The 26,454-nt window shown below is 41.7% G+C and overlaps 3 protein-coding genes across 5 annotated transcripts; 1 reads left to right on the forward strand and 2 right to left on the reverse strand.

Annotated features, from left to right (window-relative positions):
• Positions 1–61: 61 nt before the first annotated feature.
• Positions 62–2,009, reverse strand: LOC125237931. Its single transcript, XM_048145172.1, has 3 exons — positions 1,827–2,009; positions 1,084–1,156; positions 62–656 (listed from the first exon to the last, which is right to left on the reverse strand). The coding sequence occupies exons 1-3, from the start codon at positions 1,836–1,838 to the stop codon at positions 427–429; spliced, it is 315 nt and encodes a 104-aa protein (XP_048001129.1). The 5' UTR covers positions 1,839–2,009; the 3' UTR covers positions 62–426.
• Positions 2,010–4,742: 2,733 nt separating this feature from the next.
• On the reverse strand, positions 4,743–26,217 carry LOC125237821 (serine protease 1-like). 3 transcript variants are annotated; one of them, XM_048145020.1, is made up of 8 exons: positions 25,680–26,217; positions 25,339–25,504; positions 24,201–24,354; positions 14,193–14,303; positions 11,885–11,979; positions 10,619–10,673; positions 9,988–10,143; positions 4,743–4,894 (listed from the first exon to the last, which is right to left on the reverse strand). In XM_048145020.1, exons 1-8 carry the CDS (start codon positions 26,143–26,145, stop codon positions 4,877–4,879), a joined length of 1,221 nt encoding a protein of 406 aa, XP_048000977.1. In that variant the 5' UTR covers positions 26,146–26,217; the 3' UTR covers positions 4,743–4,876. The 3 variants fall into 3 exon arrangements, with proteins under 3 accessions (XP_048000977.1, XP_048000975.1, XP_048000976.1); XM_048145018.1 differs by lacking the exon at positions 4,743–4,894 and adding an exon at positions 8,193–9,257; XM_048145019.1 differs by lacking the exons at positions 4,743–4,894; positions 25,680–26,217 and adding an exon at positions 8,193–9,257 and having other exon boundaries at positions 24,201–24,326; positions 25,339–25,408.
• LOC125237822 lies at positions 5,733–8,150 on the forward strand. The gene is made up of 4 exons (XM_048145021.1): positions 5,733–5,940; positions 6,471–6,663; positions 7,380–7,513; positions 8,072–8,150. Exons 1-4 carry the CDS (start codon positions 5,758–5,760, stop codon positions 8,075–8,077), a joined length of 516 nt encoding a protein of 171 aa, XP_048000978.1. The 5' UTR covers positions 5,733–5,757; the 3' UTR covers positions 8,078–8,150.
• Positions 26,218–26,454: the final 237 nt, after the last annotated feature.

Here is a 26,454-nt window from a genome sequence, read left to right on the forward strand (position 1 = left end):
ACTTTGAATCAATCTACTCAAAATACTAACCTTACCACGCTCCAATATCGACTGCGCCCAATAAAACAAAGCAATAAAAACAAGATTATATTTGCCAATACAGTAACAGGCTCAAGAAAGCAATATACATTCAATATTGAGAGATGTCGTCACTTATCAACAAAATAAAGAAGATGCCAACATAGTCCAACTTCGAACAATTTAAAAATCACGTTCGAATTTCAAAAATTCGAACTTTCTGCTCTGTTGAAATTTGTCGCATCATGATCGTTCGAAAATCGAACGGTTATCTCACGCGACGTCATTTGTTTTTACCAGAGATACGCATAAACTGTTCGAAATTTGAACTTCGAACGCATTTTATCTCGCAGTCAACTGTTTTTTTTCGAGATTTTAGTTCGAAGAAGTATTTAACTATCTGCAAACTTATCCGTGCCAGCCGTGGCCGAGTCCGCCGAGTCCGCCAAGTCCGAGTCCGGTCAAGCCGAGGGGGGAAATAATGGGGGATCGAATGACTGGGGCGGCAATGATGGGGGTCCTGATGATGGGGGCGGTGATGATCGGCGCGGAGATGATGGGCTTCACTACGGGGAGGGAGATGCCGTGGTTGATCACGCTGGAGCTTACAGACACGGCGCTGGGCAGAAGTACGGGGCCTGTGGGATTTAAATTAGATTAAACTCAAAGATTTCTGATACCTACTCTAAGGCAGTTCATAAAATTTTGACTGAACATTTTAGTTTGATTCGTGATTGGTTAATGAGTTCACATCTAGCTTGCGGTTAGTCGCACTCTCTCACTGTACCTACGTTTGGCTGGCATTTTGGTGTGTCCGTACAGGCTAGGGTTTCAAAAGTAAAGTCCACGGATCCCTTATCGGTCCGTAGCATTTTCACGGGGTCTACAGTAGGTCAGTTACTGAACTTGAAGAGTTCTAAGTTTAGTTTTTTTTTTATTTGATTGGATTTTTTTAAATCCCTGTAGTAACGAACTGTCTTCAAGTCTGATGTCGCGTGGTTTACAGCTCACAGAGCCACTAGTGATATGATGGTTCATAATGTTCATGTTTATAGGAATACATACCGACGCCCCAGCCCAATGAAGAAGGCACGGGAACAGCTGTCGCCACTCCGAAGAGGGCCAGGACGATTGCGACCTGTGAATAAAATAATAAAGCACTTTAATAAAACCCTCGCGGCGCTAATATTCCACATTCTGAATCACTCGCTATGCTTACGGATCGAAATTTGAATCTTTCGTTTCCTCGGGTATCAATATTATTGCGGTTCAAAAACTTTGCCCCCTTGTAAAATTAACTAGTGGGTCATTCTCAACAGCTTTACCATAGAACGAAAAAATCTATCTAATCATACATTTTGGATGCTTGAAAACCCAAATTAAGTATCTATGGGGGAGTCATATTTTTTTCGTCATATCGGACTGAGTGTCATAATAAAATTTGCTCAGTAAAACAGGTAGGGACTCCATTGTGTATTTTGATAGCGGGTCGGTAAGGGCAGCTATAAGATTCCGTGGTCTTATGCGAAAATGGTCACATCGTCAAAAAAAGTTGCCCTTTTTCTCGCACCCTGCATGTTTTTTTCCAAAATCTGTAAATGCCATTTTTAATCAATTTCAAATCGAGGGAAGGTCTCCTTAGACTATTTTCTCGTAGGACCACAGGACAGGATCCACCAGGATCTCAATCTCACAGCTGCCCTTATCTACTGACCCACTGTCAAAAAACACCCTCTATTTTCACATCGTACATTTTTGCACTTGATAAACATCATCTTCTGAGATTGAACTATGAACTATCGACTTACCGCGCACTTCATGTTGGTAGTTTTAAGAACTGATAACTATGGCTTCGTGGCGCGCAGACTTTATATACGCGTGGTCCAGGGTTCACGCTCGGCTACACAAGGCGTATCCTTTGAAAACTTATCGTCATAGTCCGGGAGTTGGCAGTGAATAATTACGACTAATCGGTTTCAGTTGTCAGTGACCATTAATCATGTGTAGTGTCAGTAATCATAAATAGGTTTAAGTACTAACACTTTAAACCTAAGTCTACTAACAAATGGTATGAGTCATTAGTTACTCGAAATAAACAATTTCATTTCATTAAGTTTCATAATGTCATTTTCGTCACTAGAGAAAGCTGCGATTTTAAAATAGCAGGAGTGAATTTTTATTTTTAATTTTGCTCCTTTTTCTAGTGACAAAACTGACAAACTTGTGTGACCTGCGGGCGCAACACACTAGTGTGATAAACTTTATGGCGTCAGCGCGTCCCTGTCGCACTTACCAAAAGTGTGAAGGCTTGATAGGCACGCGAACGTGCTTGCCACCCTGCTAAGAGAGGATGCTAAAGTATAAGCCATATTCCTATAAGACATTTCATTCAGGACAGGACCGATATCCTATATACTTATTTCCATCGTTCCTTTATCCAATCGGTTAGTGTGTCAAGTATAGATCACGTGATAGACCAGAGGTCATGTTACACTTTCTATAGAAATCACACATATATCGTCCCATCCCGTCCCATTACAGTTCCACGTCCTTACTATCCTTAGTGAGGCATCCTTATTATCATTAGTGTTTTTTGCGTAGCGATATTATGCACTAATTTTAATTCTTAACCAGTAAGAAAAGTGCTACTTTCATCTCTCAGCGGGGAACAAAACCGTTTTAAAATAGATTATCTGAAACTAGATCTAAATAAAGCACATATTTTTCGACCAGCTCTCGCGCACACGCATTGATCGACATATTATACCGCGGCGGCGGCGCACGATCCTGCGTTTAGTGCATTAGCATCACTAATTTCGGTAACATAGCAAATTGCATCCCACTGCAATGTGTTTCCCATCTTACGTCAGATGTAGTTGGTGTAGCAAGTTGCATCATGCCAAAAGTTTTTTTTACTATGTCATCAGGGTCACTTGAGGAGTGTCTTTTCAAAAGGACTTATTTCTATAAGTCAACAAGGTTTATTTTCTAGGAAGATATAGATAAAAATAACCTCTATAGACTTATAGAAATAAGTCCTTTTGAAAAGACACTCCTCACTTATCAACATAAAGATGTCTCGACTACTTCGAACCATTTCGAACAATTTAAAAATCTCGTTCGAAATTCAAAAATTCGAACGCATTTTGCTACTGCTGCGTCATCATTCTTCAAAATTCCATCAAAGACGATTTTGGTACATTTTACCCTAAGATAGTAAATTTTTTTTTGAGTTTTACTCGGTGTCAAACTTTTTTTAGGCACTAGTCCTACCAAGAGCGAGAGCGATGAGCTAGCGGCGATAGAGAAACTAACAAAATATAGTCGCTCCTGGGACCAGTGCCTTAACTTTCGTGCCTAGAAACTATCGCAACGCTCAAGATTCCTCTTTTTAAACCACTCGCTATAAAATCTTGTACAATAAATTAGCCTATGTGCATGTACAGTCGAGTTCATAAATATATGTACATTTCTTCACCTTAACTCGTTGCAATAAGGTGAAAAAATGTACACATATTTATGAACTCGACTGTACAGTCAACCAATTGGAATCCTAGACCGCCGTAGAACTATGTCATAGTGACGTTATAATTCAGATTGTAAGAAATCCCTTATTGCTTGTTATTTTGACATGGTTGTAGAGTAGCCAAGGGTTCCAATTAAGACTGTAAGTCAAATAAGTACAGTCAACCAATTGGAACCCTACCTAGGCCACTCCACAACCATGTCAAAATGACAAGCATTCAAAGATTTCTTACAATCTGATTTATAACGTCACTATGACATAGTTCTACAGTGGCCTAGGGTTCCAATACTTCCAATTGGTTGACTGTACCTATATTTCAATAACATAGCAAATTGCATCCCACTGCAATGTGTTTTCCATCTTACGTCAGATCTAGTTGGTGTTGCAAGTTGCATCATGCCGAAAGTTTTTATCCGTGTGGATAATTATGACGCCAAGACTTTCAATCTAGATGTCGCTGGTTATAATCCTGGCTCGTATCAATTAATTACTTGCTACGTACATACATACATACATACATACAATCACGCCTGTGTCCCATGAAGGGGTAAGCAGAGCACATGAAACTACTCAGGTTTCAGTGCCACGTCTTGCTACGTCTTATTGGCTTTTCGGTGAAAGAAAACATCGGCGAAGAAATAAAAGGTGTACAGTCGACTACTAAAGAGATGTATCCATTTTTTCAGCTTATTAAAATGCAATAAGGTGAAAAAGTGTATATGCAGTCACCTTCATAAACAAGTGATGATTTCTGTAGGCTTTCTGTATACCTTGTCACATTAACATCTTGTTTGAAATGTCATACGAAGTTGTCAAATGATTAAAAGCGACAAGGTACGGAAATCAACACTTTTTTTTTGATTTGCCGGTGACGTATGAGAAGTCGCCAACCCCCAATAGGCTAACGTGGCGAGCCCTCACACGCGTGAGGAGGCCTGTAACGCTTGCCGCAATTATCTCAATTATTATATACTCACTCAATGCGATAATAGATACCTAAAGAGTTGAAATGAGATATTTGTCAAAGAAACATTAATTTTGTTGCCAAGATTTTCCTTCGTATTATTAACGACTGAGCTCCTTCTATTACCCCACTTAACCTAGTAACTTGACATTTAGGTACAGCCCCCCTTGCATATTGGCCATTTTCAATAATTAATATTATTCAAATAAAAAAAACTTTCAATTTGTAGAGGTTAGATGTAGATGTAGTGTAGGGACGCCCGGCCGGAAGCAGGCGGGCTGTCGATCACTTGTTGTGTTCATTCAGCCCATTTCCCTGGAGTTGGAGCTACAGGTTACTGTTCCGGCAGCATTCCCACACTTCCTTCTTCAAATCTTCTTGTTTTCCTGCAGAAGGAAAGGACATCTTTTAGTTCGACATCCTTGAGTTCTTCTGCTTCTAATCTATCTCTGCCAAATGTATTATATCGCGGTGCCGCATACATAATACATTCCGCTAACAAGTGTAGGCTAGTTTCCTCCATACCACAGTGTGGACAGGATTCGTCATCTCTTATTCCTATTACCTTGAGGTGTCTGTTGAGAGGTTAACAATGTTCATAACTATTCCAAATTTCAAGTCGATAGCACAAGTAGTTCTCGAGATATTTAGAAATGTAACATACAGATGGACAGAGCGTCGTCATAAGGGTTCCTTTTATACCTTTCTGGTACGGAACCCTACAAACAGCTAAACCTAATTCGCATTTTTCGCTCTCGCTTCCGCTCAAGTGGAACCAGATGTGTTTGAGCGAGATCAATGAATAAACATGTCGAGTAAGAGTTTTAATGACTATCTATTTATTAACCCCCGACGCAAAAACGAAGGGGTGTTATAAGTTTGACGTGTCTGTCTGTGTGGATGTCTGTCTGTCTGTCTGTTTGTCTGTTTGTCTGTCTGTCTGTGTGTGTGTCTGTCTGTGGCATCGTAGCTCTCGAACGGATGAACCGATTTTGATTTAGTTTTTTTGTCTGAAAGCTGAGTTAGTCGGGAGTGTTCTTAGCCATGTTTCATGAAAATCGGTCCACTATGTCGCGGTCGGGGGTTTTTTCAAAATTTTAATTTTGTGGTTAGGTTATTACAACCTATTCCAACATGATTTTATAAAGTCACCGGCCGTTTGTACGTGACATTTTAATTCCGTGACAAAAAACGTCAATTCAAATCGCATTTATTGTCAGTTACCATTAGTCACTTTAGTCAGTCAAAAATGGCGTTGCTAAAATCCCGGTTTTCCCCAACCGTCCGGTACGCGAGAGGTGTCACGAATCGGTGCCGGATCGGGACCCGGGATGTGGTGGGGTACGGCCACAATGGGGGGTACAACTATAAGGATGATCCACATTTCCCCTTCCCGGCGATTCGGTTTAAGGAGAACACTAAGGACGTTGTGGTGAGGGTCTTATATTTACTCCCACAGGAGATTTAGGGGTGGGAAAATTCTTAACCCGTTAACCGACTACCGGTCTGGCTCAGTCGGTAGTCGGTAGTGACCCTGCCTGCTAAGCCGCAGTCCTGGGTTCCAATCCCGGTAAGGGCATTTATTTGTGTGATGAACACTGATTGCTCCTGAGTCATGGATGTTTTCTATGTAAGTATTTAAGTATGTATATAAATATATTTATCTATTTAAGTATGTATATCGTCGCTTAGCACCCATAGTCCAAGCTTTGCTTAGTTTGGGGCTAAGTTGATCTGTGTAAGATGTCCTCAATATATATATATATTTTTTTACTGTTAATTTTTATTGGACATAAAACTTAATATTTATTTATTTAAATAAGACCGTTTCCGAGAAAATACCTTACAATAAATATTGCTCTTTTCGAATTTAACTAAAAGTGATATACAGGGTGGGTCCTGATAAAATTTAACGGGAAACAAAAAAAAACGGTTATTAATTTAGACATATTTTCCAAACAGGCCCTCCGCCAAAAAGAGTGCGGCGACTGGAAGATGCTCTGTTGCGAGGAGAAGAAGGCGCTATACCGGGCTTCGTTCTGCCAGACCTTCTCGGAGTTCCAGCACCCCACGCACCAGTGGAAGATCGTGATCGGCGCTGGCCTGTTCTTCGTGTCCTGGGTGTTCTGGCATCAGATGATATACCGACACTTCAGTAAGTTGAGCTGACTGCTGAGGTACGTTTAAGGCCTCTAAAGGATCTTTAGCGATCCCTCTGGCTTCCAGATTACCCTAATCGCTCGTAGCCTAAACCTTCTTTCTTAAAGGACCAAGAGTGTTCCGGGTGCCCGCAGCTATGCCCAGACCTATTAGAAGATTTCGACAATTATCATAGCGGTTAAGTCTCAAAAAAGGGACAAAAGGTTGCCGCCACAGTCTCCTAATTGTCGTTGTAGATAGATGGGACAGTGGTTTTATTAAACACTGGTCTCCGCTACATTTAAATTTGGGTTCTATTCTAAGTTAATGATTTAAGCTGGAAACCTTAGTTTGTAAGATTAATCTTGTAAAATGTACTTATGAACCCAAGTAGTCTGAAGTAAATGCATATTATGTTTATTTATTTATTTATATTATACACAGAAAGTGGCATATGGGTTGGGCACATTGCCAGGATGGACCATTGTCGCTGGGCGAGACGAACTATGGTGTGGAAGCTAACACCCGCGGCCGTGGCAAGCCGCACCTTAGATGACATCTGCCAACTAGCTGGCGATAACTGGATACGGATGGCAATGGACCGACAAGCGTGGAGGAATGGAGAGGAGGCCTATGTCCGAAGACGGGCGCTTTAAAGGCTGCTATAGATAGATAGGTAGATTTATTTATGTCATAACCATAACTTGAACAACTGTAACTTTTGCATTACAGTCGCGGAGCCCAACTGGCCGGACTCGTACTCGCTTGAGTCGCAGATGGCGCAGCTCCGCCGTATGCTGGAGCTGCGCGTGCAGCCGATCGACGGCCTGTCCTCGTGGTGGGACTACGACAATGACTGCTGGAAGGTGAGCTATTAGTGTCAGGCCTGTGCACGCTCCTATTGGGCATGTAACAGGGCGGGGCGTACGGCGTGCATGTCAGACAATTGAAGACGAAGGTCATATAAGTGTTCAAGTGGGCGAGCCGGCCCCGCCGAACAGAACGCTCCGAGTTAGATCATTGGAGACACTCTTCATCGAACGCTGGAACCTAATAAATTTATAAACACATTCTCATTCATGCATTTATTCACAGTCATCCTAGAATAGTGTTCAGAATAGAAAGTGACTCAAATTTTTGACGACAATAACATCGTATAAAAAAAAAGGCTCTAGGAATATGAATGTCAGATATTTGTGCTATGATATTTCCGTTTGGCCAGTTCGTTTGGCGTGCAGGTGATGTGCCCATTTTTCTTTGTCATAAAGCGCCCAAATGGAAAAGGAGAAGAAAGCAAAGGGGGGAGGGGGAGGGGGTGAGAGGAGGGAAGGCGAGGAGGGGAAATGATAGGGAATACTAACTAGCAACATAAAGTGCCATACTCAAATAACTGAATGTTTAATAAAATATTTTTATTGTTTCAGAAATAAGAAGTAAGACTGGAGTACCTACATAATGTCCTGTTGTTATTGAAGTACTATTTGATTATACGTTTCGGACCGATGTAAGAGTTTTTATTTCATTTATATTATTATCCGTAAATAGTGTTACAGAGGACATCAACAAAATTGAAACTTAAGTAAACAACATTTTCAAATTTCATACTTCTTAAATTTCGAATTAAACAAGCTCCTGTGCTTGCAGAACCTTGGTTGCTAAAACTTTGAATCCTCTCTCGTAAACCGGATCATTCTTATGCACTTCAATTCTCTGAGTAGTAAACGAATCCAGCAACACAATGACTGCCATGTCATCGTCTTCATCAGCGTCAATTTTAGGTTTGGGTGGCTTTGGTTCTAATTGGTCTCTCCTTGGGTTTACCAAAACATTGTTACTGTCGGAATCAAATTCGTTAACGTTTTCGCGAATGTTGTCAGAAGCTTTTGCTTTCTTACGTTTTTTGCATAATCTATATCGAATAGCACAGTCTTCTTCAGATGTTTTGATGTCATTAAATTTATTGTCATTGTAAATTTCACTTTGGCTTGATTCTGTTGTACCGATTCTAAGTGAAGATTTGACGTCTTGTGTGACCTGTGGTAGATTTGTTGTATGTGTAACTTCTATTGCAAGAAACTGATCTTCTTCTTCTTCAAGTTCATAATTATCGCTTGTGGTTGTTGTCTGTTCGCTTGTCGTAGTTATCTCTTCGTATGTGGTAGTTGCCTCTTTGTATGCGGTAGTTGTCTCTTCGTACGTGGTGGTTGTCTCTTCGTACGTGGTGGTTGTCTGTTCGTTTGTGGTGGTTGTCTGTTCGTTTGTGGTAGTTGTCTCCTCGTTCGTGGTATTTGTCTGTTCGTTTGACGGCTCATCTCTCCAGTATTCATCTGGCAATTCTGGTTTTGGAGTCTCTGGTTGAGGTAAGAGTGCCAGAAATTCTGGATCAGGGAACAAGCTTAGGTCGTTTTGGAAATTTCGTAAGACCGATTGGTTGACAACAATGGGGTTATCGTTTTCGTCTAGTGCCTCTATCGGCCCGTAAAGTACATCGTCAACGTTGAAGTTCTCTCGGTATATGTCCTTCATCGCTTCATCTACGTCCAGTATTTGATTCTTTACATAGTCATCATCATTCATCTGTTTATTTGTTTCTGATCTAACTTCTGGATTCTGTAAACAATTGAGTATTTCTATTTACAGAGTGATGTAATCAGGAACCTATATCAATTATATCAAATGATAACCAATGGCGACAAGCAATTTGCTCTAAAGAATAACGAAAACTGGGTATATATAGGAATATAAACGGATTTCATTTCTTGCATCGGTATCTGACGAAATCGACGTGTCAGATTGGAGGTATGGCGGCACCTGAGGTCTCATGCCTTTTCTCTGTGGTCGCTCCTGACTGAGGATTGCGGTCAATCATGGATATACCTAGATATTTTTCTGGCACGAACGTCAAATTGTTAGTGCTTGACAAAATAAAAACATCGACAAACCGATAAATAGTCTTACATATGGTTATTAATTATCCCTAATATTAATCTCTGAAATCTTGAATAATCATTTAAAAAGTATGTAAACTATATATAGCTGTACTATTATTAACTGTATTATTATCGGCCATTTATTTTCAAACATGTGACATTTGTATTAAACATACACATAAATTCAAGTCTACATTCCCTAAACGGAGTAGGCAGAGCACATGAAACTACTCAAGACTTAGTGCTACGGCAATAAATTAATGACATAATTATAATAATTAATGACATATTAGGTATAATGTAAGTTATCGATGAACTAAATATCGGAAGGAAGCACTAGTGTCACTTGGTTTGTGCCAGAAAAATATTTCAGGTATCTAATGTGGACTGGCCTTAACTGTATCAAATACCTGGGTGATCTTCTGGAACACGTCTTCTATCCACTGGTGATAGAGGCCAACGCGAGTGAAGACTGTGGGGGCTTCTGTGGCGCCGCAATGAGGGGAGCCGAAGCTTATAACTCCGACCAATACGTTGTCCAGAAGTGCTGGGCCTCCGGCATCGTGCTGATAATCATACATACTAGTAAAATATCTAAATACGGTCAACCATTTTGAATCCTCTCTAGAATATCGTAGCTTGGCTTTAGAGAGTTAGAGGGACTTTCAAGCGTCTGGTAAAAATTACGACCGGCGGAAATGGTTAGGAAATCAATTCCTAACAGTATTTTTCAACGCAAGTATAAAGATCAGCCTTGAGAATTTAAGGAAAGTTGTAGGTTTTTTTTAAGAGAACCTTCTAGCTTAAAAATGGCCGTCAGGTCGAACTAGCTAATATAGCCATCCCTATCGCACTTACAAATAGTGCGCTAGGGACGGCCTGATATTTTATCACTTATCGCATGACCATGCCCGCCTGCCAGGGGGGTGGGGGGTCACGTGGTAAAGGCCCAGGCACCTCAGGGGGGGTCACGTTGTCTATTTGTAAGGCCAACCTAAGGCTCCAGGGGGCTTCCCGTATAGTCTGATAGCTAGTACTTACGTTGCAAGCTCCAGCGCCGAACCCAGCGCAGAAAGTCTTGTTTGTAACGAATTCTCTGAAAATGACAGATACACAGATATAGGAAGGAAGATCGGACGTGCCACACTTAGGCACTGGCCCCACCGCGAGCTACTTACTAGCTATCGGCTATAAAAACGAACAAAAGATAAGCACTCCCGTGTAAATAAAAGAGACACGGCGATGTTTATAGTTACTCGCCCAGCGGTGAGCTATCAAAATCGCCGTGTCTCTTGTCAAATCACTCCTGTGTAAACGCGCATACCTACACTACACCACACATAGATGGCGACAGAAAAATGTCTTGTAGCTTTCGATTATATTTGTAGATGGCGTTAAGTGTCACTTTTAACATAGACTTATGGCTTGAAAGTGACACTTAACGCCAATCTACAAATAATCGATGGCAACAACGCATATTTTTGTGGCGCCATCTATGTTTGGTGTAGTGTATGCGCGTTCTTAGGCGGTCGCATTTTAATGCATGGGATGGTTTGATTGAATAGAAGTGGCCATAAAAGTAACAGACCGTTTGAGGAAGTGGTCATCATAGGAAAAGGCCATGAGAGGAGGTGGTCATAAGAGGAACAGGCCGTTAAAGGAATTGGGCATAAGAAGAAGTGGCATTTAGATAAATGTGGCCCTTCGGGAACGTTGTCAGTAAGTGGCCCTTAAAGGAAGTGGCCTATCGGGGAAGTGGCCGTTCATAAAACTTGGCCTAAAAATGAAAGTGGCCCTAAGTGACCCGTATGATCCATACTAATATTATAAATGGGAAAGTGTGTGTGTCTGTTTGTTTGTCCGTCTTTCACGGTAAAACGAAGCGACGAATTGATGTTATTTTTGAAGTGGAGATAGTTGAAGGGATGGAGAGCCATAGGCTACTTTTTGTCTCTTTCTAACGCGAGCGAAACCGCGGGAAAAAGCTAGTCTTCTTAAAATCTATGTCTTAACTAAGAGTTTTATAATGAGTTTAATTTTTAACAAGCAGAAACGTCTGCTAACGATTCTAAACATTTTTATATTAAAGGAAAAATTGGAAAAATTTACGCTTATTTTTTTAGACGTCACCCCAAGATGTGTGTACATAAGGAAAGGCGTGGAAAGATTTGCGATGTCCGGCGTGGCTTTCGTAGCTCAATTGGTTAAGAGCATTGCACGGATTGCAAAAAGGATGCGGGTTCAAGTCGTAAATTTTTCAAATTTTTCCTTTAATATAATTTTTTTTATAATGAGTTGTTGGCTTACTCTGTGTAGATGTACTGGCATGAATCGAAGTCGTAGACTTCGACAGTCGCCTCTGATAGTGGTGTTTCCTCTTGTGGCCGGTCTGCTTCATCTGTCTAGATATCAATTGTTTATAATTTGGTTTTAATGATTTTGCTAAACAGAACGTGTAAACTATAGATAGAGCTAGATCATGTAAATAAAAAAATAATACCTACTGAGATACGTACTCGTATTTGTAGCACGGGATAAGACGTGGGTACGGTATACTCTTGGGTCGACTCGTTCGTTTTTGGTCACGTTCCTAAATTTGTTCGATTCTGCTATCGTCAGCCATTCTTCATTCGTCAACTTAGTCTGCAGTCATTATCGTCTTTGACCATAATGAGTTGTTGGCTCTTTTCTTATTTCGACTCAATCGTTTCTCGTCATTTCGTATTTAGTCATATTCTAAGTTGGTACCGACCTACTTAAGAATAACAGCGAACATGCCGAAAGAAGATTATGACGAGTACAGAACGAAACGAATTAAGATAAAGATGAACAACGAAATTGACCGTAGTTGAGAAAGACCATCGATGATCGTGACGAATAAAGAATGGCTGACGAAAGCAGAATTGGACAAATTTAGGAATGTGACGAAAAACGAACGTGTCGGTCCAAGAGTATACCGTGGGTACCTATACTACCTATACTACTTAGTATTAGTGTTATTACCAAACTACAATGGAGATGGGTTGAAAAGTGATGACAGCAGATGGACAGGAATGTTAACGGATTGGTACCGTGGCCGTTCGGATGTAAAAACACCTAACCACCTCGGACAATGGCGATAAAATATATGAAAGAGGCGCATTCTTACGCACAGATAAGCTCGTGTACCTACAGGCGAACGCGTACCATGCTTGTATGAGTGAGATATGACAGGTCGACTGGTCGCGTTCTTATTTATTTATTGTTATTAAAATACAGTGACAAACTTATATCTAACATATAGTCCCACAAAACTCTGGAACAGAACGAGTTTGTCTGTGGGATCACTTGACAGGCTATACCGCCTGAGACTGTGAGGTAACCAAGAGCGGGTGGGTGGCACTTTCAGCGGGGAGCGAAAGTGGCCGTACTATATATACGGTATAGTACTCTTTGTTATACTGTCCCCTAACGTTACGCCGTGTCTTGCGTGGGCGACGGTCGCGCGACCGTCAGGCGACCGTCGCCGTCGCGTCTCATACTTCCATATCGATAAGGTTTGATTTCGTATGCGTCGCATCGCCGTCGCGCGACCATCGCGCGACCGTCGCCCACGCAAGCCACGGCGTTAGTTAGCTCTTTGAGCCACTCGTTTCAGGGTGAGCTTAGCTCGCGAGGCGTAGAAGAGAAGCATTAGGCTAAATAGTGGGCAATAAATGGCTGATATGATTTTAAACATTTTAAACATTTATTTCAAATAATTTACACGGCATCACAGCTTAAGCCAATACACCGAATAATTAAACTAATTACAACTATAATTACAGAATATGTATTAAACTAAGTAATAAATAAAACCTCAGACAATTTACATGCAAGTGCTGGGAATCCTATCGTCCATCTTCTCACAAAACCTCAGACACTCTCGGCACACATTCGCCCATCTGCATGCAAACAAGTCACACTCCGGTGCTGATGTCAAGAGTGCATTAAGCAGCGATAATGCGCGAAGTAAAGGCGAGTTTCTGTGAGATACAGTGCGCGCTGCCGGCACGGCCAGCAGTGGGCGTGTCCGCGGCCTCAAGCCGACTCGAGGAATATCCGGAACGTACAACCTCACTAGTCGACCAACCAGTTCCGGGCAGTCCGAGTCTCCGCGCAGTATTCGACAAGCCGTAGTCAGCAAGATGTTGTTTCGCCTTACCTCTAGAGAATTATATCCTAGGCAGCCAAGTAAAAACTTTGTCGGGTACAAAAAGGGATAATATCCAAATCTTTTTTTATACAAAAATCGCAAAAAGGTCTTTTGGATTTTCTCCAGAAGTAAGGCGTATGACGACTCGTATGGGTTCCAAATAATAGATGAAGTCTCATGCTTACTCCTCACCAATGCGTTGAAGACCGAAGCAATGGCTCCGGTGTCACGGAAATCCTTGACATTGCGGGTTACAAAGCCAAGCTTCCTAAAACAATCCTTGGTGAGTGTTCGCATGTGTTCATGAAAAGTTAGGCGCTCATCAAATAGAACACCAAGATCTTTGACAGAGAAAACTCTATCAACAACCTCGCTTCCCATTGTGAGGATTCCCATGATGAGGATGATGAAAGGTTGATATGAGAGCAGTAAACAGCTCACCTTTCTCCGGCCCCAGCCCAGTATGATCACGTTTTCGACGTCAGGTTTCAGAGCGCTCGGCGCCCTGTCGTACTGAATGGCGACCACACGCTGCTTTCTGAATCGCAGGGCCTATCACATGAAGGGAGATATTATTGGGCGAAGGGGCAATTTAGGCTAGGTATTTCACGGGAATGTCGCTTACGACATGCTTTTTCCTTGATGGCAGCTATTTTAATCAACTCCGTAAAGCTCGAAAAATACTGCCAATTTGTTAACCGAGTCACTGAAGGGTTGTCACTGTTGTCAGACACAACTTTAGGTTGCAAGGTGTGTGGTGGATGAGCGCCCTGTCGATGGCGAGCGATGCTATGATGAAAAGTAGACTTTGAGTAGGGTTGCAAAAAACGGTTTTTTTTCTGGCTTGAATAAAAACATGAAAAAAAACCGTGAAAAAAAACAGTTTTTTTTCTGGAGTATGTTTTTTTTCTAAAGTACGATATCTCAAAATTTGCAAAGCAGTTAATACTTTTTCCCCTCACTAGCTTGGAAACACGTGTTTTGTCCTTTAATACCAGCGGGTAAAAACGCATTTTATCCACTAGTGGGTAAAGTAATTTGACCTTAAATAAAGTCAAATTAACTGCTTTAAAATTGATAAACGTAGGTGAATCTAGTAATAAAGATGATTTACCACCTGTGGAACTACTGGAAGCAGTGATAAACGCATTTTTTGCTTTGTAGTTTCCTCGCTATAGTGAGGGGAAAATTTTTGTGTTACACTCGGGTGCAAATGTATTTTACTTCTCGTGTGTTAAAAAACTCGCAAGTTCAGGATTCTATTCTCGAACCACTCGCTTCGCTCGTGGTTCAACTATAGAATCCTTTCACTTGCTCGTTTTTCAATTCCACACTCGGCGTTAAAATACAACTTTGCCCCCTTGTATAACAAATAACTATTATGCGGTTTTTTAGAATTAATGTTAACTATTAAAAGAATTTAATCAAATAACTTTAATTTCTGGTCTTATAAAAGTAACATTTACGAAATCTGTAGTTGGTAGTTATCACTATTTACTGTTGGCAACACCACCGCCTCTCCACGCTGCACGCCGCATCGGGGATTCCCCAATAAACGTTTGTATTCTGAATGTTAATCGAATTAAAATGTACGTTATTGTTATTGAAACACGTTACAACTCACGAAAAACCGTTATTGTCGAATTATTTGTTCATGTGAAAAAAAAAACATATTTAGAAAAAATTAATAGTTTAAAAAACACTATAAAACACGCTTTTATAAATGCACGTAAAAGCCAAAAATAAATTATGGATCGTTCAAGTTGTCTCTATTTGTGAGCTGAAGTTTAAAAACTATGTGCTTTTAATTATAATATTTGATTGTAAAAGCGTGGGGCGCTGGAACAGGAAAGACTTTTTGTATAACTTGCTGATAAATCAAATTATGCTATGTTACGGGAAGGAGGTTACACAGATTGACGCGCTAACTGGGTTCTACATTAAACAGTCAAATCAATTAAAAGTCAGTGTTCAAAGTAGGTACCAGTTTGTCGAACTCAGACAAAATATGCGCTAGTAGCGAGGAGAGTCGACAGTCACCGACACTTAGAACGCCGCTTTTTTCCGGTAATCAAAGTACAAAAGGGGAAAGTGTCTACAGTGACAGGATGCAGAGTTCTTGTTCGTGGACGAGATATCTTTGGTTCTTTTTGGTAACCCTTAGGCGGCATATGTAAACGTTATGTTCTTATGCAACTTCATTCGCCAGGAAGTTCGGATTAGTATTTGTTTACAAGAAAGTCTTTCCTGTTCCAGCGCCCCACGCTTTTACAATCAAATATTATAATTAAAAGCACATAGTTTTTAAACTTCAGCTCACAAATAGAGACAACTTGAACGATCCATAATTTATTTTTGGCTTTTACGTGCATTTATAAAAGCGTGTTTTATAGTGTTTTTTAAACTATTAATTTATTTTATACTTTTTAGTCATTAATAATGAAATACTTTTAACATTTATACATAAATTTATTTCAAGTAGGCGGATTTTACATGCCATTTGTGGCTTAACGTGTACTTATTGCTAATTGATACTTAATAATAGCGGCTACCTTCTTATTACGGTATTATCATAAAAATGTTTATACCTAGTAAGTTATCCGTAAAAGATAGACAATATAGACATGTGCTATCGCCATCGCGGACTTTTTGAAGACATTAGAGAGACATACTTTCGCCATACATTGTTTTGAAGCTCTCAGCTAGTGGAATTTTGTTTGACTCGATTAGAAAATATTGTCACATTTCAACTAATTCAAACAAAATTTAAGTATTTCTTTTTTGCCGAGCCCCCTTTATTTGCTCTTAAGGGTCACAGGAAAACCATTACCCAACTTATTTTAAATACAGCGTTGATCTTTCTTTTATGCGGGGGCTTCGCCCCCGAGCCCCCTTTTCGTTACTCTTAAGGGTAACAAGAAAACCCTAACCCAACTTATTTTAAATACAACGTTTATCTTTCTTTTATGCGGGGGCTTCGCCCCCGAGCCCCCCTTGTTTGCTCTTAAAGGTCACAAGAAAACGCTAACCCAACTTATCCTAAATACTTTTATTTGCTCTTAAAGGTCAGAAGAAAACGCTAACCCAACTTATCTTAAATACTACGTTGATCTTTCTTTCATGCGGGGGGCTTCGCCCCGCGAGCCGCTCTTTGTTTGCTCTTAAAGGTCACAAGAAAACGCTATCCCAACTTATTTTAAATACTACGTTGATCTTTCTTTTATGCGGGAGGCTTCGCCCCCGAGCCCCCTTTGTTTGCTCTTAAAGGTCAGAAGAAAACGCTAACCCAACTTATCTTAAATACTACGTTGATCTTTCTTTCATGCGGGGGCTTCGCCCCCCAGACCCCTTTGTTTGCTCTTAAAGGTCACAAGAAAACGCTAACCCAACTTATCTTAACTACTACGTTGATCTTTCTTTCATGCGGGGGGCTTCGCCCCCGAGCCCCCTTTGTTTGCTCTTAAAGGTCACAAGAAAACGCTAAACCAATTTATTCTAAATACTACGTTGATCTTTCTTTCATGCGGGGGGCTTCGCCCCCCGAGCCCCCCTTTGTTTGCTCTTAAAGGTCACAACAAAACCTTAACCCAACTTATTTTAAATACAACGTTGATCTTTCTTTTATGCGGGGGGCTTCCACGGAGACAGCACTACACCTGGTGACAACTAGAGCGGAGCAGGCCATAGAAAACAAAGAACTATGTCTTGCTGCATTTCTGGATGTCGAAGGTGCCTTTGATCGCACCACATATGGTGCAATCAATAATGCTGCACTCAAACATGGCATAGAACCTACCATCTGCCGCTGGATAGGTAATATGCTGAACAGCCGGCTAATTAAGTCCTCCCTCATGGGGGAAGAATTACTAGCCACAGCAACAAAAGGTTGTCCACAAGGTGGGGTTCTCTCTCCGACTCTATGGAGCCTGGTAGTGAACTCACTTTTGGAAGAACTAAATAGGGGCCCAGTATATACAGTGGGTTATGCAGATGATTTAGTGATACTCATAAACGGGAAATTCCCGGGAACGGTGTCAGAAATCATGAATACAGCACTGAGGCAAGTGGAGAGGTGGTGTAACCACCAACAACTCTCCATCAATCCAGGCAAAACAGTGGTAGTACCGTTTACCAGGAAAAGGGCCCTTACTGGCATGGAGCAACTAAGGCTCTATGGAAGGGTACTTGAACTTTCCAATGAAGTGAAATATCTAGGGGTAACACTAGACAAAGAACTGAACTGGAAAAGACACGTCGAACTGACCACAGCCAAGGCACTTAGAGTGTTTGGAATGTGTAGGTCAGCTTACGGCAAAACATGGGGTTTAAACCCAAAGGTACTAAGGTGGATCTACACCATGATGGTGAGACCTATAATCCTGTACGGAAGCCTGGCCTGGTGGCCAAGGACATTACTGAGCACATGCAAGGATGTCCTCATGAAGGTACAAAGGACAGCATGCATGGCTATAACGGGTGCGTTCAGAACGACGCCAACAGCAGCATTGGAGGTACTATTGGATCTCCCGCCGCTACATCTAGTGATACAGTCTGAGGCACTGAAATCGCTACACCGGCTGGCTTTAACAGGCCTCTGGAGCGATAGCATGCCGAAGACTAAACACACAAGCATGGAATACAACAATTCTATGGGAAGGCTGATGAGTATGGGCTGCGACAAAATGCAACCGAAATTCATCTTCCACAAAAACTTCAAAACCAAAGTCCATACTAGAGCCGAATGGAAGGAGGGTCTGGAGACACCCACCCCTGATGACAACACCATCATCTGGTATACAGACGGGTCCAAGATGGCATCTGGTACGGGCGCAGGCATTTATGCAAATGACTACAGTGGTAGTATCAGCATGGGCAATTATGCCACGGTCTTCCAAGCCGAGACATATGCAATAATTGCCTGTGTACATGAGAATATAGTTAGACAAATCCAAGGTAAGACTATCTATATACTCAGCGACAGTCAAGCGGCACTCAAAGCCTTCACATCGCCCAGAGTTACCTCTAGACTGGTATTAAACGGCATCCAAGCTCTTAACAAGCTTGGAAGGCAAAACAAGGTGCAACTGGTATGGATACCGGGGCACGAAGGCTTCATTGGCAATGAAAACGCTGATGAACTTGCCAAGGCCGGATCTGAAGACAACTTCATAGGTCCGGAACCTTATGTGGGCCTTTCACAAGGAACCATCAGAATGGCTATGAAAGACCAAACAAAGGCTAGTCACCAAAAAGAGTGGGATGCCCTGGTTGGTCTGAAGCATTCAAAGCTCTTTATGCAGAGGGTAGACTCTGGATGGAGCAAAAAGCTAGGGAAGCTAGGCAAAAGACAACTCCAAATTATAACGGGGGTGTTCACAGGCCATTACGGGGTCAAAGGAATTTTGGCCAAGATGGGACACGCCGACAACACTGATTGTCGCATGTGTGGCGAAGAGGAAGAGACCGTCAGACATTTAATGTGTGAATGTCACGCCCTCGCCAGACAAAGAATGAAGAACTTTGGAGCAGGCTACCTGGCACCGAAGGACTTCAGAGAGCTACCCATGAGCCTCATCATCCGATACGTTGAGATGGTCGAGAAGCTCCTGAATAGCTGAAGGATCTTAGGATCGTAGGGGGTAATTGCACAAAAGATCCCGATGGGTCGAAGTGTATCCGTAAGGGCCCCCGCAGATTTAAGATAAGATAAGATAAGATGCGGGGGGCTTCGCCCCCGAGCCCCCCTTTGTTTGCTCTGAAATGTCACAAGAAAACGCTAACCCAACTTATTTTAAATACTACGTTAATCTTTCTTTTTTGCGGGGGGCTTCGCCCCCCGAGCCCCCCTTTTCTTTGCTCTTAAGGATCACAAGAAAACGCTAACCCAACTTATCTTAAATACTACGTTGATCTTTCTTTCATGCGGGGGCTTCGCCCCCGAGCCCCCTTTGTTTGCTCTTAAAGGTCACAAGAAAACGCTAACCCAACTTATCTTAAATACTACGTTGATCTTTCTTTCATGCGGGGGCTTCGCCCCCGAGCCCCCCTTTGTTTGCTCTGAAAGGTCACAAGAAAACGCTATCCCAACTTATTTTAAATACTACGTTAATCTTTCTTTTATGCGGGGGGCTTCGCCCCCCGAGCCCCCCTTTATTTGCTCTTAAAGGTCAGAAGAAAACGCTAAGCCAACTTATCTTAAATACTACGTTGATCTTTCTTTCATGCGGGGGCTTCGCCCCCGAGCCCCCTTTGTTTGCTCTTAAAGGTCACAAGAAAACGCTATCCCAACTTATTTTAAATACTACGTTGATCTTTCTTTTATGCGGGGGCTTCGCCCCCGAGCCCCCTTTGTTTGCTCTTAAAGGTCAGAAGAAAACGCTAACCCAACTTATCTTAAATACTACGTTGATCTTTCTTTCATGCGGGGGCTTCGCCCCCGAGCCCCCTTTGTTTGCTCTTAAAGTTCACAAGAAAACGCTAACCCAACTTATCTTAAATACTACGTTGATCTTTCTTTCATGCGGGGGCTTCGCCCCCGAACCCCCCCTTTGTTTGCTCTTAAAGGTCACAAGAAAACGCTAAACCAATTTATTCTAAATACTACGTTGATCTTTCTTTCATGTGGGGGCTTCGCCCCCGAGCCCCCCTTTGTTTGCTCTTAAAGGTCACAAGAAAACCTTAACCCAACTTATTTTAAATACAACGTTGATCTTTCTTTTATGCGGGGGCTTCGCCCGAGCCCCCTTTGTTTGCTCTGAAATGTCACAAGAAAACGCTAACCCAACTTATTTTAAATACTACGTTAATCTTTCTTTTATGCAGGGGGCTTCGCCCCCCGAGCCCCCCTTTGTTTGCTCTTAAAGGTCACAAGAAAACGCTAACCCAACTTATCTTAAATACTACGTTGATCTTTCTTTCATGCGGGGGGCTTGGCCCCCCGAGCCCCCCTTTGTTTGCTCTTAAAGGTCACAAGAAAACGTTAACCCAACTTATCTTAAATACTACGTTAATCTTTCTTTTTTGCGGGGGCTTCGCCCCCGAGCCCCCTTTTCTTTGCTCTTAAGGATCACAAGAAAACGCTAACCCAACTTATCTTAAATACTACGTTGATCATTCTTTCATGCGGGGGGCTTCGCCCCCCGAGCCCCCCTTTGTTTGCTCTGAAAGGTCACAAGAAAACGCTATCCCAACTTATTTTAAATACTTCGTTAATCTTTATTTTATGCGGGGGGCTTCGCCCCCCGAGCCCCCGTTTGTTTGCTCTTAAAGGTCAGAAGAAAACGCTAACCCAACTTATCTTAAATACTACGTTGATCTTTCTTTCATGCGGGGGGCTTCGCCCCCCGAGCCCCCTTTGTTTGCTCTTAAAGGTAACAAGAAAACGCTATCACAACTTATTTTAAATACTACGTTGATCTTTCTTTTATGCGGGGGGCTTCGCCCACAGAGCCCCCCTTTGTTTGCTCTTAAAGGTCAGAAGAAAACGCTAACCCAACTTATCTTAAATACTACGTTGATCTTTCTTTCATGCGGGGGGCTTCGCCCCCGAGCCCCCTTTGTTTGCTCTTAAAGGTCACAAGAAAACGCTAAATTAATTTATTCTAAATACTACGTTGATCTTTCTTTCATGCGGGGGGCTTCGCCCCCCGAGCCCCCCTTTGTTTGCTCTTAAAGGTCACAAGAAAACCTTAACCCAACTTATTTTAAATACAACGTTGATCTTTATTTTATGTGGGGGGCTTCGCCCGAGCCCCCTTTGTTTGCTCTGAAATGTCACAAGAAAACGCTAACCCAACTTATCTTAAATACTACGTTGATCTTTCTTTCATGAAAACCTTCCCTTTGTTTGCTCTTAAAGGTCACAAGAAAACGCTAACTTATCTTAAATACTACGTTGATCTTTCTTTCATGCGGGGGCTTCGCCCCCGAGCCCCCTTTGTTTGCTCTGAAAGGTCACAAGAAAACGCTATCCCAACTTATTTTAAATACTACGTTAATCTTTCTTTTATGCGGGGGGCTTCGCCCCCCGAGCCCCCCTTTGTTTGCTCTTAAAGGTCACAAGAAAACCTTAACCCAACTTATTTTAAATACAACGTTGATCTTTATTTTATGTGGGGGGCTTCGCCCGAGCCCCCCTTTGTTTGCTCTGAAATGTCACAAGAAAACGCTAACCTAACTTATCTTAAATACTACGTTGATCTTTCTTTCATGAAAACCTTCCCCTTTGTTTGCTCTTAAAGGTCACAAGAAAACGCTAACTTATCTTAAATACTACGTTGATCTTTCTTTCATGCGGGGGGCTTCGCCCCCCGAGCCCCCTTTGTTTGCTCTGAAAGGTCACAAGAAAACGCTATCCCAACTTATTTTAAATACTACGTTAATCTTTCTTTTATGCGGGGGGCTTCGCCCACAGAGCCCCCCTTTGTTTGCTCTTAAAGGTCAGAAGAAAACGCTAACCCAACTTATCTTAAATACTACGTTGATCTTTCTTTCATGCGGGGGGCTTCGCCCCCGAGCCCCCCTTTGTTTGCTCTTAAAGGTCACAAGAAAACGCTATCACAACTTATTTTAAATACTACGTTGATCTTTCTTTTATGCGGGGGGCTTCGCCCACAGAGCCCCCTTTGTTTGCTCTTAAAGGTCAGAAGAAAACGCTAACCCAACTTATCTTAAATACTACGTTGATCTTTCTTTCATGCGGGGGGCTTCGCCCCCCGAGCCCCCCTTTGTTTGCTCTTAAAGGTCACAAGAAAACGCTAAATTAATTTATTCTAAATACTACGTTGATCTTTCTTTCATGCGGGGGCTTCGCCCCCGAGCCCCCTTTGTTTGCTCTTAAAGGTCACAAGAAAACCTTAACCCAACTTATTTTAAATACAACGTTGATCTTTATTTTATGTGGGGGCTTCGCCCGAGCCCCCTTTGTTTGCTCTGAAATGTCACAAGAAAACGCTAACCCAACTTATTTTAAATACTACGTTAATCTTTCTTTTATGCGGGGGGCTTCGCCCCCCGAGCCCCCCTTTGTTTGCTCTTAAAGGTCACAAGAAAACGCTAACCCAACTTATCTTAAATACTACGTTAATGTTTATTCTTTGCGGGGGCTTCGCCCCCGAGCCCCCTTTTCTTTGCTCTTAAGGATCACAAGAAAACGCTAACCCAACTTATCTTAAATACTACGTTGATCTTTCTTTCATGCGGGGGCTTCGCCCCCGAGCCCCCTTTGTTTGCTCTTAAAGGTCACAATAAAACGCTAACCCAACTTATCTTAAATACTACGTTGATCTGTCTTTTATGCGGGGGCTTCGCCCCCCGAGCCCCCCTTTTCTTTGCTCTTAAGGATCACAAGAAAACCTTAACCCAACTTATTTAAAATACAACGTTTATCTTTCTTTCATGCTTCCCCCCTCGAGCCCCCCCCCCCTCCTTTTTCTGTTCTTATCTTCCGGCACCATCATCAGGCCTTGAAACCTAATCGTAGTCATAGTTCATTACAAGACTTTTCTAAGAAGCCCAAAAACAGCTATGATACGATGTTCCATCATGTAGTTCCAGTTCATATCTTCCGGCTCCATCATCAGACCTTGAAACCTAATCGTAGTCAAAGTTCATTACAAGACTTTTCTAAGAAGCCCAAAAACAGCTATGATACGATGTTCAATCATGTAGTTCCAGTTCATATCTTCCGGCTCCATCATCAGACCTTGAAACCTAATCGTAGTCAAAGTTCATTACAAGACTTTTCTAAGAAGCCCAAAAACAGCTATGACACGATGTTCCATCATGTAGTTCCAGCTCATATCTTCCGGCTCCATCATCAGACCTTGAAACCTAATTGTAGTCAAAGTTCATTACAAGACTTTCCTAAGAAGCCCAAAAACAGCTATGATACGATGTTCCATCATGTAGTTCCAGTTCATATCTTCCGGCTCCATCATCAGACCTTGAAACCTAATCGTAGTCAAAGTTCATTACAAGACTTTTCTAAGAAGCCCAAAAACAGCTATGATACGATGTTCCATCATGTAGTTCCAGTTCATATCTTCCGGCTCCATCATCAGACCTTGAAACCTAATTGTAGTCAAAGTTCATTACAAGACTTTTCTAAGAAACCCAAAAACGGCTATGATACGATGTTCCATCATGTAGTTCCAGTTCATATCTTCCGACTCCATCATCAGATCAGCTCAACAGTACCATATTATTGTATTGTCATCGGAACTACATATAGCTGCCAATTTTCATTACGCTACGATCCTTGGAAGATGGTTAAATTAGCCTCCGCAGATTCCATTACATAGTTAGTTACATACACGACGACCTAATAAAAGCGTGTTAAAAAAAACAATGGTGCTCGGTTGTTTTTCATAAGTCTGAAAAAAAACTTTTTTTTTTTCTATTAGCAACTCTAACCTTGAGCATGTTTATAGTTTAAACGAAATGACTTACTTTCCTAGTCTTTAGAAGCACTAAGTTGTTGGTCAGAGTCTTCCTGTCGAACTCGGGATGGAAGAACAGCTCGTCTATGTTGATGAGGTAGCCCATCCTGCTCACGTAGTTGCTCGCCACGCGGATCTGAATGTGCGCGTTTAGATCTGAAGTACTGAGAGATACATTGATGTAAATAAAATAAAATGATCTTGATATTCACGAGAATGAGTGATTCTTGGTTCGTATTGTCAAATAACACGGTAATTATAGCGACTTTCAATCCGGGGGTCGGCGGCTCGTACCAATGAGTTTTTCGGAACTTATGTGCGAAATATCATTTGATATTTGCCACTCTTCGGTGAAGGAAGACATCGTGAGGAAACCGGACTAATTCCATAAGGCCTAGTTACCCTTTGGGTTGGAAGGTCGGTCGATTTCGTAAAAGTAATGCCTTCGACAAATCTTGGGATTAGTTGTCACAGCGGACCCCAGGCTCCCATGAGCCACGGCAAATGCCGGGATAACGCAAGGAGGATGATGACACGGCAATTATAGAAGCGATTCAGAAAGCGCTGAATAGAATGTATACGTCGGGCGACCATAAAACTCAATCTCCATTGTCTACTTAACGATTGAGGAAATTGCTACCTACGGTCTCTAAGAAAAATATGGTCAAATTAGTGTGCTCAGTTCAGAAGATTCTTTGACGCTCTAGGTGCCCAAAGGTCTGTTACCTACGCCACAAACCCGTCGTCGCTGAGAGCGCCTAGGCTATATTAATATGTCAGAGTTTGCTCCCAGTGGCCGTTTACTTATGGTTGTTAAGCATAGATACCCATCAGCTGTGGATGGGTAGGACCTACATTTTAGTGGCTAAAGTGACCAACTCACCGCCTGAGACAAGACCCTGCGCTAAGAGCTAGATTCTCATGTATCAGGGACCCAGAACACAGGAAATGTCCCGCGACATGGACGCTAACCATGAAGGGATACCGTTTGTTGCCCGTGCTGCCTTCGAAGATACGTTCTATCTTACGACTGCCCAAAACAACCGATGAATTACCGCAAGAGACAAGATTGCAACAGTAGCTCTTATACTTAATAGTGACACTTGTCATCTTTAGACTTTTTGTTGCTAAAATAAACAATAGCTTACCGCATCAGACAGGAGCCCGCGCTCAGCGCCAGGCTTTCATGTACCAGGGACCCAGAGCACAGGAAGTGTCCCGCGACATGGACGCTAACCATAAATGGGTACCGTTTGATGCCCGTGCTGCTTCCTTGGAAGATGCGCCGCGCTTCGTCTTTACTAGTCTTTGTGTCTAAAATTAATGCGAGAAGTACTATAAAATACGGGGAATGTTGAAAATTGTGCAGTCTGGCAAAAAAGTAGAAATTAATAGGAGCGCCCCTATTAATTTCTACCATCCCGACATTTTCATATAAGTAAATATAGGTAAATGGTGTAACTACAATGTAATGTGTAGGTATACTTACTAGGCAACTTTTTCTTAGGAAGGGGTAAATCAAGTACTTTGATATTTAAGTTAAATCTTCTCGTCAAATTAAGAAAGTCTTGGCTTTCACTCAGTGTGCTATCGAACTCGACTTTTTCATGATTTGTTTCAATTTCTTTGCTTATCATCTCGTCAATAACATCGTTAATGTTTGAAAGGTAATAATCAATTTTATTGTTAATATCCGTTTTGCATATATCGAGTATTTCTTTATACTTTATATGGCTTTTATAAAGCGTGTCTTGTATAAGACTGTGTTTCGCCATATCCTCTATGTTTTTGAGTTTTGATACGTTTCTGTTTATTTTCAAGGCAATGAATATGTCGTCAAGAACATCTAGTATTTTGTTAGTTTGGTGAAACGTAACCGTGTCTGTAGACTCCGAAAATGCTGTTATGAGTGTTTTCAAGAATACAGCGATGACGAACACTTCAAATTTAGTCATGTTTTGAAAAGTTTAATTAGAAACTGAAATGATTTTTACAAATATTGTCTGCGAGTGGACCCCGATGAAATAAACAAATTCAACAAATTATTGTTGTTTTACTACCTTGTCATAAAGTTTACAACTATTTCAACATGAAATATAATATAATAAATAATGCAACAGCAATTACCCATTTATCGATTTTGTTTTCTCAATTGGTTTTTCGGCGACTTTTTCAGATTATGAATTTTAAGACTGTCTGTTGCCGGCCTAAGAGTTTTGAATGATTCAAGTTATTTTCATTAGACTTATATTGACCGGGATAAT

The sequence above is a fragment of the Leguminivora glycinivorella genome, chromosome 22 (assembly GCF_023078275.1).
Source record: "Leguminivora glycinivorella isolate SPB_JAAS2020 chromosome 22, LegGlyc_1.1, whole genome shotgun sequence".
NCBI lineage: Eukaryota > Metazoa > Arthropoda > Insecta > Lepidoptera > Tortricidae > Leguminivora > Leguminivora glycinivorella.